The sequence below is a fragment of the Haliaeetus albicilla genome, chromosome 23, assembly GCF_947461875.1.
Source record: "Haliaeetus albicilla chromosome 23, bHalAlb1.1, whole genome shotgun sequence".
Lineage (NCBI taxonomy): Eukaryota > Metazoa > Chordata > Aves > Accipitriformes > Accipitridae > Haliaeetus > Haliaeetus albicilla.
In genome coordinates this window covers 17,525,667-17,538,898 of record NC_091505.1, presented here as the reverse complement: position 1 = coordinate 17,538,898, position 13,232 = coordinate 17,525,667, and the positions used below count along the sequence as shown (strand labels likewise).

Sequence of the window (13,232 nt, the reverse complement as noted above, 5' to 3'; positions counted from 1 at the left end):
ATTGATTTTTTTTGTAGCCTACATTATTAAATAAAATCAGGGATACAGGCATTCAAAATATAGAAGGTGAAGAAGAGAACTGCTAAAGACTGGAGACATCCAGAATGTTCTCACAGGGCCCTTGGACTCACACTGCTCTCCCCTCCAAAAGCACTGATCTCCAGAAGACAAGTCACACAGTACAGAAATTATTTTTCCCATTTGATTTCAACTGTCTGAAGTATAAAAACACTGTAGGAGACAGCACTAAGTTTTGTCTTTTCTTGTTCACAGTAAGCTCAGAACAACATTCTTGCACCACTGCTGAAAATCACAGTTCTTTCTGGCAAGCTGTTTTGAAAAATATGCAAGGATGAACATTGTAGAAGTGTCTGCAACCTTAATTACCTTTTTCCATTGTTACAGTGTGAGACAACCACCATTTAACACCATATTAGTTTTTCCATTTTAAAGTTTAAAAAGAATAAATGCCCATTTTCAAGATAATCACAGAAGTATTCTGTGCATATTTTTAGCTACACCACAAAGCCAGGTTACAAGGCCTAGGCCTTCTTCCGTAAATACCAACGAAAAAGAAATCTTTTAAAAAACCCACGTGTGAAACTCAAATATTAACAGCACAAAAGAGAAGGAGGCAGCCAATAAAGATTACACGTGGCAGGAACCACCAACTTCACAAAGCACCTTCCTTCTTACAGAACAACTCACTAAAAAAATACAGCTACGGAGATCCAACTCAACTGTTTGATTCCACATTTTAAGCTTCTATTTTTAAAATAAAAGCGACCTTTGCACTGAGGATGAATTAAGCCTCTTAGTGCAAACATATCTACTTTTGTCTAGTTTATCCTGTAGTCTTAAGGGCTTACATCTTTGAATGTGTCCAAGATCAAATAAAGAACCAAAGAGAAAGATGAAAAAATAAATTGCTACAGTGGCTATGAACAACAGATGTTGATTTCCATTCAAGGCCTCTGGCATCTCATCAATAGTACGAAGCAGCAACACACTTTGGATGAAAAAGCAAGCTTTTAGTTTGCAGATTCTTGTAGAAACAGAACCAGTTAAAATATCTTCATTAAGAATTAACCTAGCAACACAGGCTCTCCCTTCCCATGAACACAGGTAGCAGGTGAAAGTACAAGCTCAAGTATTTAACTAACTCCAAAAACTAATGATAAAAACTACAGCCAAGCAGAGTTTGGCCCATCATACCTATCAAGAAGTTGTTAAATTCTGAACTACCCTTCCATTTAAAAACAATTCCTTTCAAAAACTTAATCACCTTCTTGTTGCACAAACTTGAATTTTTACAAGAGACCTCAATTTCAGAATGCCCCAAACTATTTCTTTTAGAAGAATGAATCACTCTGTTCATTACTGGTTTGTTTGGTTTTTTAAAAGGGAAACGTACATTACTATGCACAAAATTCCTTAGTATAGTGCTTTCTCCTCATTACACCAGTTCCTGCAAAAGGATGTTCACTACACCTCACAAACAAAAGGCAGGCAGCAAGAAGCAGTCACTCAGGAGAGGGAGAAAGAAGTAAGACTAGCATGCTTCTGCACGTTTAAAAGCATTTTAACGTGCTTTACACTACCCAATATGTTGCCTCTCAGGAAGGGGAATGTGCTTTTTAAACGATGCTCTCTATTGGAATGCATTTAGTACCTTTATAAGCTAAAAGGAGCTACAACACTTTATTGCATGCTTGCTACAGGGAAATTCCTAAGTTTTTAGTAAAAAAGATTTTCAGACTTTTATATCTTTTGAGAGACATGCACTGCAGTATATAAAATACAAACCTACCACTTGCACCAACAAGAACCTTTTAACTGTCTTTGGCCTCACTTGTCTAATTCCAAAATAGATGCTTAAAAAAAAAAAAAAAAGACCTTTTTGCATGCATACACACAGAGCACACATCCTTCATCCAAAGACCTAAGTGATAGTCAATTAAATAGAAAAGAGCAGGTAAAAACTGTTTTGTGGGGGATTCTCAAAACAGTATTAAATGATTTTGGTTTGTCCTCAACAAGAACTAGACAATCAGGATTTGCAAGAGTGCTCCTTACACAATTAAGTGGCTTCTGTTTCTTTTCTTAAATTCATTGTGTTTAACAGAGGAAGAGCAATTGTTGGCTTCAACCTGCCAGTCATTTATGCTGAAAGCCAGCCTTCTGAAAAAACACAAATTCCATGACAAAACCCGAACCAAGCACAGTGGAAAAGGTATTGCAAGACTGGAGGAGAGGTGTGCTGAGTACTTCACAGGCAATGGAAGATGTTAGTGTTCAGAAATACAAGTATTGCTATGACTGACTCAAAACGTGTATGGTGGTAAAATAGGAATGGCTATTCTCTCCGCTAAACAAATACAGAACATGAGTCTCCTGAATTAGTTATCAATAACAGACACTGCATATCCTACCTACATTTCACCCAGTTCTTCAGTACTGTATTCTGCATGGTTTGGTTTTTTTTTTTATCCTTCCAATAATGCTTGGCTAGTAGGTTCACTAAGTTTATACATTATGTACAGCGTATCTGGAGAGACAGATATGCCTCTCCCATTTACCTCAGTTTTCTTTCTCTTTTGTATCTCTCGGCTATCAGCTTCCCTCCTGCCCCTGCAGCTGCTATCTGCCTTGCACCAAACAATTCTGCCTGCATACCTCACTACCAACTTGTAAACCTTCAACCATATTTCCAGCTGTTCATGCATCCTTTTCCACAGCGCAGGTCAGACCACCAAGTATTTGCATTTGCCAGAAGCCAGACCTTTTACGTGTAAAACTGATGGGTTTTGGTGTCTCAAGGTTCCTGTAAAAGCCCAATCAATTTAAGATTATTCTGTGGATTTGCTACAGGTTAGCTTACTAGATATTCCTCTATTTTTCATCCTTGACAAAAGTTATAACACAAACGCACGCATTTCCCATCACCTCAGGCAGCTTTCCTGAAGATCTCTGCCTCAAACCCAACAGGTTTCACAGCTGGGTTTCTCTTTCTCCCTGCAGCTCAGGGTCAGGAGCTCCGATTTCATTTCTTCCAGAAACAGACAAGTAGATCTGACATCTCTGTTTTGCAGCACAGCCTATTCATTTGCCACCCCTCTTTGCAGAGTCAGTGGTAACTGGTTACATTCTATACCAGCACAGCTTCTGTGTGAAAGCAGAATTAAAAAAATGCAGGCAAAAGCTTTTGTGCCACTAAAAAAAAAAAAAGAGATAAAGTCAGTCTCCCTGAGTCTGACCTTATGAACTCCCAGTTTCGAAGCGCTATTTTAGTACCATAAATGAACAGGTTATTTACATATGGTAAGTACTCTTTGACAGACACTTAAAAGAGCCTTCTACAAATTCCTATTCCAGCCTCTAAGGTATCCCAATCCAACACCAAAATCAAAGGTCATCAAGCTCAACTCCTTATAAGAATTTCACAGAAACAGAAGAGGTTGCTCAGAGTCCATCATGAAGGGCTGCTTCCACAAGAGACCTCTTCAGCACTGAAACCTATGTTCAGACTAGCAAGAACAGCAACAGAACTGGAAGGCATCCTATCTATCAGTCCCAGTTTGCATTTCTCAAACAGTAAAGTGTTTCACATACATTGTATTAAGGATTTTGAGCTGCTTCTCAGGCAGCTACGTACATATTTCTGCACTCAAATTCAGAAAGCCTATTTTTACAGTGCAGTCACAACTGACTCTTGAATTCAGTATAACACATAACAGAAAGAGGAAAATACATGTAATTTCAGATTCGGCAGAGTAAACCTAACTTAAGTTCTCTCAGTCCTCTGACCTGTGACCAGTTCATTTATGAAGGTCATACTACAGAGTCTCACAGGAACATAAAACAAAAGCCATATTTCTGTGACCCCATCACAAATAATATTCCTCAAGCACTGAGGAAAGGCCACATCGCTGCCAGCAGCCAGGTATCAGTCACAAGGGAACAGGGCAGTCCGGTTAATCAATAACTTCACATAAGACCACCATTAGGTTTTTTTTGTCTGGGCCTGAAATAGCCATCTGCAGCACAAATCCGCAAGCAGACCCCACGCTACAGGATGTGAGGTTTAACAAAAATCAAGAATGGAAAAAAAACAACAAAGAGCTAAACCTTGCTTTCCTTTTCAAAGACTCCTTTTAGGCAGGGATTTCAGTATGAGCTCCATTAACAGAGAAATCTAGGTAGATCTTGGTGAAACCTACCTCCCTCTTTTCTGCATCACTGGAAAACAGGAAAAGTTTGGGGAAGGGGGCAGGTGAGAAGACTCTTCCCTTCTCCCCATACTTTTACTCTAGCACCACTACTTCAGGAAAAAACAAATAAAATGGCTGAAGATTCTGTCCATTTATCCCACAGCATATGCTTAGGTGTAGAGAAACACATATATTTGATAGTGGGGGGGGGGGGGGGGGGGAAAGCAGCTGAGGTTGCTAAAAGTTTACATGATTTCAAAAAAAGCAACTGGGCAAATACACAGAAAAAGCCACAGAAGACCATTACTGACATACCAACCCTCAGCATGGGTCTCTGAACCACAAACTGTGGGAGCTTGGGTAAATGCTCTGCAGAACTGTCAGTAATACACTCGGCCTGTTTTCACCCTCCTTCCCATGCATTCGGTATCAGCCATGTTTTGCAGAAAGGGATGAGAAGGGTGGGTCTGGCACAGAAGGCTCAGAGGTACTGCAACACCAGGTCAAAGCACAGATGGGATGGAGCAAGCTCTGGGTTCTAGCAATCCATGAATATAAAGTCTTCAAAGCATGGACATGTCAGGTACCATATTCATTGAATCAGATAATGCATTTATCTTAGCTAGAAAGCCAAGAACATCAAATACTGTGCCAGACAACAAGGCTGTTCTTAAACCCATTTTTCTCACCCAGAGAAGAGGATACACATGGGAGAATAAATTCCTTCAGTACCTAAATTTAAGCACTAGTCTTTTAATATTACGTAAAGACACCTGCCACATGCTACTGGTTACAAAGGAGTTTTACTATAGGTATCGTTAGCTTCCCAAGCATGCCAAACACCCAAAACCACAATGGACTGGCTCACTTCAATGTTGCTAACATGCCACTAACCTAAGACAGACTCACTTGACAGCATCCTATTACCATTTTAATCTAGAAACAGTGGAGGAAAAACACACTATAAACATTAGGTTGAACATTCTTACTTCAGAAAGTAACATACTATGTTTGCCTCCTAGTCTATAAAATCAGACTCTGACCCAACATTCAGCAGAACTTACAGGTATCTTTCCATTGACCTATACAGGATCACATGATTTGACAACTACAGGTTTATACATTTCATAATATGCTTTTAAAATATTAAATATTTGTCTCTTATCGGAGAGTATTTTGGAAGCAAAGCAAGAGTTGTAAATGCCTGCATCATAATTACTGCCACAAATCACCATCTATACATTACGTAACCAACACGAGCAAAACAGCTGATGAGGTTTCAGAGGCATTTGCTGTGGGAATGGAACTGAGATTCCTACCATCCCCATCTCACTGTCCCCACCTTCCCAGGACAGCACCCTGCCCCCTCTTTAGATACATGCCACCACAGTTCTTTGCAGAGCCACACTGCAAACTGAGACTAAGTAATCCCATTTTAAAGTAAGTGGCACAAACAGAGAGCTATGAGCAGTCAATTAAAAACAGGAGCGACTGGGAGAGGGACCATAGGTCTCGTAAATAATTTCAAACTCTCTACGCTGAAGACAGTTCCGAAAACGTCATCTTACTTGCACAGATTTTAGCAAATCTTTGTGCAATAGCAGGATCCTTTCACTTAGCAGAATACCACCACATGTGTGATGTTTTCTTGAGACATTCTTGTCCATCAAAAGTGAACCAGCACTGCTGATTTAAAATACATTAAAGCTACAGGTAAATGAATTCTGAAACAAAAACAATGCACTCATCTCACAGGCACCCTTGCTCCAAGCTGAAGTTCCATAATGCCTCTACCTCTCCTGGGTGGTCTCAACTCCACAACAAGATTATTTCCCTCAATTGCTTCACTGGTAACCTTAAAAACTATCTGTAAGATTATATAATTTAATTAGGGTAAATCATAAAGAAAACAAGAGGATAAAGCAGCCACTAACGCACATACTTGGAAAGCAGACTTGCAAAATGCATTCACTTGTCAAGGTTGTTTTCTCCTTCTCTAAATCAAGAGAGATAAAGTATCTAACTACAGCAGCATTAGCAAAGAAACAAAATTTTATTTCTTTTACAACATGTTTTGCAAGACATACAGAACCTAGCCTAGACCAGAAAGTTTTCCTGGCGTAACTATATGGTTGTTAGAAAACACAACAGAGGGGTATCATAAATACCAGTAAAAGGTCTTGAGAACATGTCTTCAAACAGGGGAAGAAACATTGTTGTTGCTGTAAGGCTTTCTCTGCTCCAGTAAGAGACAGGATGACAGCCTAACCACACTAATTTATGCCATGAAGTCTTTACGTAATAGCTGAACTGGAGTTGTGACCATAATTATTATAAACATAAATGTATTGATCTGCAGCCAGTTCCTACACAAGTTACTAAGTTTTGAAAAAATATTTTAAGACTGTTTAAGGTCCAGTTTAAAAGTCAGCATGCTAAAGGTAGAAAAATAAATTTCTAAGAAGAGACATTAGCAAGTTACAAGAACTACAACACTTTTTTTTTTTCCTCCTTTGGCTATTTACTGTATGTCAAACATGATTCAATACTGTGATGGGTATCACACAGTCCCATTTATTTCAATTACTATTTACTAAAACTGGGAACACAGTCAGATGCTCATTAGTACATCAGAATGTACACAGAGGCTCATTAAACATAAGGATCTTCCTCAGCAAATCTGAGTATATATGTGGTAATAACCTGTAGCATTACCACACAGACCTCCAGCAGAAGAGTAATGTTTTTATTAAATCACCAGTTTGCTTGCTATAACTGCAGCAGAAAGGTTTCTTCCTCAAACTTAAGAAAGGTCTACTTGTAAAATAGTTGACACACGACTAGGAGAAAAAACTCTTCACACAAGAAATCTAGTTAATGCTTGCATGACAAAGATTTGGGTTTTGCATCCAGCCACAAACATGGATGGGGAAAAGGATGTGTGCATTACGCATTTAAAAAAAAAAAAAAAACCAACCAAAAAAAAGCACTCTCCAAGACAGACCTAGGGTTTTTTGACAGATAGTAGGTTTCTGTAACTCAAGGAGGATGGCTTCAACTCACAGAAATAGGATGACTTCCGCACCTTCTTCTGAGAAAATGAAAGGTGCAATAAACAATAAATACTGACTCACTAAATCACTCCTGTCACTTCAGAAAGCAGGCTGTACTTTTTAGCTGTGTAAATATATTGTTGATGAAAGGAGCCAAGATGCATAGCTCTTGATAATTAAGTTTCCTCACTATCAAAGACAGCATCAGTGAGCACAGTTATTTTTACAACTTCTCTTCAAGAAGTTTTAACTGGGGGATCTAGAGAGGGTTCTCTCTTCTTCTCTGGGACGACTAGCAAGCGATTTTACATGAACCTCTTTGGCCGCCACAGTATGGGTCTAAGGCCCAATGGTTATGATAACTACTATACTAGTCATGGCAAATACAGTCCTAATCCAGGACTATTCAGGAGGATTCTAAAGCTTCCCCACAGCAATGCTGTTTTCTGTGGCATGCTTTATTTAAATATTTTAAATTAAGTGGGACGTTTCTATCAGCAAGTTGAAGGCTACAGTATAAGGGACACAGAGCCCCAATTTTTTTTTCCTCTTGCCATAACCTCGTGGCACAGTCGACGTGATAAATGGCATGGCCCTACTTGCCTCAATCTTGAGGAATGAGAAAACAGGGACGAGAGAAGCCAGCCAGGCGGACTCCATGTCCAGCTCGCCACAACCCTGCACGGAGATGTCTACCCGAGTGGGAATTACGCGCACCTTACACAAAACCGGTGCGGGTTCCAGTACACAGCGGGGGGGGGGGGTGAACCCCAACACGGCGGAGAACAGCCCCGGGTGCCTCCGTCCCCAAAACCACAGCCGTGCCGGAGGCGGCAGCGGCGGTGAGGGTGGCGGGGCGGGGGGGGGGTCGCTCCGCGGCTGTCCCCTGGTTCCCCGCTGCCAGCCGGGGGTCCCGCAGACGTGAGGAGGGCGCTGCCTCCTGCCCTAAGCCCGTGCCCCCGCAGCCCGGCCGGGACGCGACCCTCCGCTGACGTGACGGGGGGGTGTAAAACAGCAGCAAGAGGGGGCCGGGACCCGCGGGGGAGGGCTGAGGAGAAGGCGCGGCCCCCGCCGGAGCCACCGCCTCACGGGAGGCGGGCGAGCAACGGCCGGGGAGGCGGAGCGCGGCCGGCCGGCCGCCCCCCTCGGCACGCCGGGGCGGTGAATCACGCTCCCGTCCGTCTCCTCCCTCCCCCCCCCCCCCTCCTCCATCTCAGCAGCGCCCTCAGCCTCTCTCCTCCATACAAAAGCAAAATGTCCGCCATCTTCACAGGCTGCTGCTGCCGCCGCCGGGCCGGACGGGGCTGCGCCGCGCCGCCGCCACGCCAAGGGCGGCCCCGCGGCGGGGCCGGGGCGGCCGCGGGGGGGACCGGGGAGGCCGCGGGGGGGGGAGTTATTACCTTGATGCAGTAGGGCGGCTCGTCGAAGGTAACCAGCATGTACCTGTCGCCGCGGCTGGCCGGGTCCCGGGCCCGCAGCTGCGAAGAGAGCGGAGAGAAGCGGCGTGAGCGGGCGAAGGGGGCGAGCGGGGCGGCGGCGGCGGCCCCCCCCCCCGGCCCCGCACTCACCTTCATGAAGATCTCCACGGCGCCCTTGGCGATGTCCAGGTAGCTGGTGCCCAGATACGCCCGCTGGTTCATGGAGGCGGACGTGTCTATGAGGAAGAGGAGGATCGGCATGGTCCAGGCAGAGCCCCGGCCCGCCGGGCACCCTGCGGGGAGGAGGGAAGGGGGGGGGGGGGGAGAGCGGCTCGCTCACTCCCCCTGGCCGGCCGCCTGTCCGCCCGCCCCGGCTCGGCTCGGCTCCGGCTGCGGCCGCTGCGGCTCGTTACTGAGCTGCCTGTGTTCGCCGAGACTCAACTTCTCTTCCCTGAGCCTCCACCAGCACCATGTGACCAGCGCGCTCGCCATTGGCTGCCAATTATACCCGCATTTGCATATTCATGAGGGAGAGGGAGCGGGGTGAGGGGGGGGGGAGAGCGGGGAGGCGGCGGGGTGAGGAGGGAACGCGGGAGGCGCCGGCGGACCCCTCCGCGCGCGCGCCGCACCTGTCACCCCGCCCCGCCCCTCTGCGGGGTTCCCCGCCCCTCGCCCCAGGGGCCGCCCCGCCCCGCCGCGGGGGCTCCCCCGAGGGAGGGAGAGAGAACGCCCGGTGGCGGCGGTGCCCCCCCTCCCCCCCCCGGTAGCCGTCCCGGCGCTGCGGCCTTTCCCTGCGGCTGAGTCAGCACACGGCCTTGGGGCGCGCGCACTCGCCCTCAGGCCGAGCGGCTGCCTCACTCACACCTGCCCGCCGCGGCCTACCCCCGCCGCGGCCCGGCCTCGGAGGCCGGGCAGCTCTCGACGGCCGGGGAGCGGGCAGGAGCTGTAGGCCGGCCCCGGGGAACCGAGCGAAGCAGCTCAGCTAATCACCTGGTGATATAATCGCTCCGTTTCGGGTCTTCAGAGGTTTCAGTTAAGCACTAAATCCTCAGCCCTCCACGTGCGATTGTTTTCCAGTCAGGTAACGGCCATCTTCTGAAGGCAGCGGCCGGGTTTGGGTGTGGGGCCCCGTCCTTAGGTGCTCGCAGGGCTCCTCACCCCACCTGCATGAAGGCAGGACGGCAACAAATTAACTGTGGCAAAACCCTGCATTATATCCTACCACTCAGGTGAAAAAGGGAGGAAAAAAAGCTTCCATCTGAAAGAAGGGATCAAGGTCCCCTGCTCTGAGGCAAAAAAAGTGAGGCCTCAGCCCTTGAGCAGCAGACTGTGCTGGCATGGGCCCCTGGGCATACGCAGGCCCCAGCAGCTACTTCTGACTGTAACTGGGCAAGTGGAGTGAGGCTGAGGAAATATTTAGCACTATGTCTGCTCCCCAATGCTTGTTTGCTTCCAGGATCGAATCCAAAAAACACAAAAGCAGCACTGTCAACATGAATCTTAGTTTAAAATAATAATTAAGAAACTGATAATATTTTCCATTGCTTTTACATTGAAAGGCTTTTTTCCATGGATTTTTTTTGCCATTCACTTGAAAAACAGTCAAGGAGTCAGTTTCAGTTTTCGCTCTGTTTTTGTAAAGCATTTTGATGATACTGCTGTTTCACAACACCACAGGTGAATTCTAAAATCCCCATTACAAAGCATTACAAAATATTAATGTTTGTAAAGGTAGCATTACCCATCTTGATCAAAATAATTGGAGGTGTAAATTCATTTAATTTAGGGATGTGCTTGTCGCTTCTGTCACCAAAAAAAACCCCAACATCTGGATACAGGACAGCGGCAAGTCTCTATATTGCCTTTAGAAAGAAGTTTGTATTTTCAAAAACCTTAGCTTCTGCAAATGTTTTTCATATAACATTATCAAATTATTTCATTTTAGTGAACCAAAAGTGGATAAAACAATAGTTGAAAAGCAGCTCATTTTGAAAACAAATAATGTCAAACTTGGAGACTCCATTCCATTATCCAGGCCTTCTCCATAAGTTGCATATGTGCAAGTCCCACTGTGAGCCTGGTTTCTGAATTTTAACAATCATAGCAGAAATGCCAGGAGGGATAAACAGATAAATATTTTTATGCAAGTGATTAGTGCACATGAATGGAACCAGACTGAAAGAAATGGGATTTGAATCGATAGATAAGAGAAAAATGCAGATACCGTATTTTTGCACTGCTGCATGTTAGCCTGGAAAGACAACTCCTGGATAGGAATAGATTTGCTAAGGACTGAATGGAAACTAAACTATTGGTAGAAGATGCCAGCTAATATTGCTAGGTCCCAGCACCGAGAACTTGATGAGGCCACCTATGCATTTCTCTCACATCAACCAGATGAGATCAGAGACTAACTTCTGACTCCAGCTGACCTCAGCCAATTCAAACTGGCAACCTAGAGGCCCTGCGTCCTACAGCGTCCTCAAGTCAGACTATAGGAAATGCTAAACAATTAGAAGTTCATACCCTCACCGTATTTTTTTTTTATTATTCCAGACTGCCAGATACCTAAAAGCCACTTCTCTCACATCCAAATGTAGTATTTAAAGGTCAAGATGAAACCCTCTTGTTTCCTGTTTCAGAGGTTGACCTTTCCAAGGGCAGCAGCAGGCAGGGTTCACATACTCTCCCTCTTTCTCTGTTGAGGATTTTGGCTTTTGGAGCCTGCTCCTGCTGGACACCACAAGAGCTGAAGTCTAGCAATTTTCTGGGCACAATGCAAGACATTTATTTAGTTTAATGAGACTTTTTTTAATTCCTGAAAATAACAGACACCACGGTTGCTAATGTGCATGAATGCAGCTAGAGTGAGTGGTTCTTTACTGCTCCTCCATACAATTTGTGTTTGCAGTGCGGACTACCTAGCAGCTGTGGCAGCAGACATTTGTTACATCTATAAAGTTCAAACTTTTCTTGGTTTTTAATTGAAATTACACTCATCTACATTTCTTCAACTGCAATAGTTAAAGAAATTGTCTCTATGGGGAAATTAATCAGAACAGTTACTGCAGATTAAGCTCTCCTATAATTAAATATTTTGAAATAGCTCCTGTGTAGATATTCTATCCCACAGTAAAAAGGAACATAATTCTGGAAGAATAATCTCAGTCAATTTCTGACCAAACAGATCAGTGGTATTTTTCCCTGTTTTGCTGATGAGTTATTATTTTTCTGTTCCTTGTCCTTACACAGCTTAACGTCTAAGCTGTTGCCTCTAACAGGATTTTAGCTCTAACAATCTTCCTTTCTTCTTAACACCTTTATATTGCTTCATCTGTTACTTTTTTCTCACCTAGCTGCTTTCTGACCTGAACAAGCAATATACCTGTGAGACACTAGCCATGCTCCTTCAGGCACTGAAGGAGGTCAGCTTTGGCACCAATTAGCCATCTGAATTTGGGGCATGGTTGATACCTTAGCCAGAAATTATCTCCTGAAAAATCTGTATCAACAGATAAACCCTTCAAACCGCCCTCTGGTTCTGTGGCTCCCTATCTTGCTCTTGTAATACAGCTGCCTGATGACTTTCCTGCTTGATTTAAAAGGCTTCAAGCCAAAGCAATAATGGTCACTGCTAAATTACTATAAAAATACTGATTAATCCATCCCGTGAGTTGGGAGATATTATCCCTATCATACAGAAAGAAGGGCTGCTACCAGAGCTAAGGGACTTGCTTGGCACCACACAAGATGCAATTTTCAGTACCACAGTGAGCATTCAGCAGTGTTTAGCTCTTAGCCAGCCACAGATCCACTGTCCCTCACAGAAAGATGAAATCTCCTATTTACATAAAGAATGTGTACAGCTGAACTCCAGTATGAAAGGTAAGAAACTGTGCTAAATAATTTCTCCTTCAGAGCTCCAGTAACTATACGGCAGAGCAAGAATACAGAGAATTATATTCAAGATGGCAGAAGCTGAGCAAATTCAAGTCCTTTGATATTGTGTGCTGTATCAGGGCTAAATATTCTCACCCGTCAGCAGTTAGCTGCTCTTAAGCCAGACACTAGAAAAGGCCAGGCTGCTTCTGCCAGTGTGTCACACAGCCCCTTCTGAAAAAAAAAGCAAACCAGTATTTTCCAGGATATTGCTCAGCAGCACTTTTTTTTTTTTTTCCCTATTTTGTAACTACACTACAAACTTCCACAAAATTGTAACTCACCCCTTAGAGATTTCTGCCCTTTTCACTTGCTCCATCTCCTTTCTGCAATCATTCCACTAAAGCAAGAGTTTGGGAGTCTAATCCAAAACTTGTCTTTCCGCTGCCTTTTGGGAGTCTGGGTTCACAGACTGGAGGACAGTAACAGAAGCTGAGATGCAGATCCTGCATTACTGTGGGCCGTCAGACTTTGTGTAAGGCTCCCATGGAGATGTGCACCTGAATTTCTTTTCGCAGTCTTCAGCAAATTCAAGAATTCCATTTTCAGCTAAAGCATAAGGAGCAGACTACAGATACATGCCCTGAATGCAGCACGTTTTCTGCTGATTT

General features: G+C 44.4%; 1 protein-coding gene across 6 annotated transcripts in view; it reads right to left on the bottom strand.

Moving 5' to 3' along the window:
* The window catches only part of LOC104314855 (integrator complex subunit 6-like), a 42,552-nt gene extending 33,383 nt beyond the window's left edge, over nucleotides 1–9,169 (bottom strand). For 2 of the 6 annotated variants that reach the window (XR_011329518.1, XR_011329519.1), the window contains exons 1-2: nucleotides 8,833–9,169; nucleotides 8,665–8,742 (exon numbers count right to left, since the gene is read on the bottom strand). Coding sequence is in view for 2 of the 6 variants with exons in the window: in XM_069811429.1 (XP_069667530.1) it covers nucleotides 8,665–8,742; nucleotides 8,833–8,943 (189 nt within the window). In the remaining 4 variants the exon portion in view is untranslated. The remainder of the gene's footprint in view (nucleotides 1–8,664; nucleotides 8,743–8,832) is intronic. The other 4 variants (XR_011329517.1, XR_011329516.1, XM_069811429.1 and 1 more) reach the window with 2 other exon arrangements.
* Nucleotides 9,170–13,232: the final 4,063 nt, after the last annotated feature.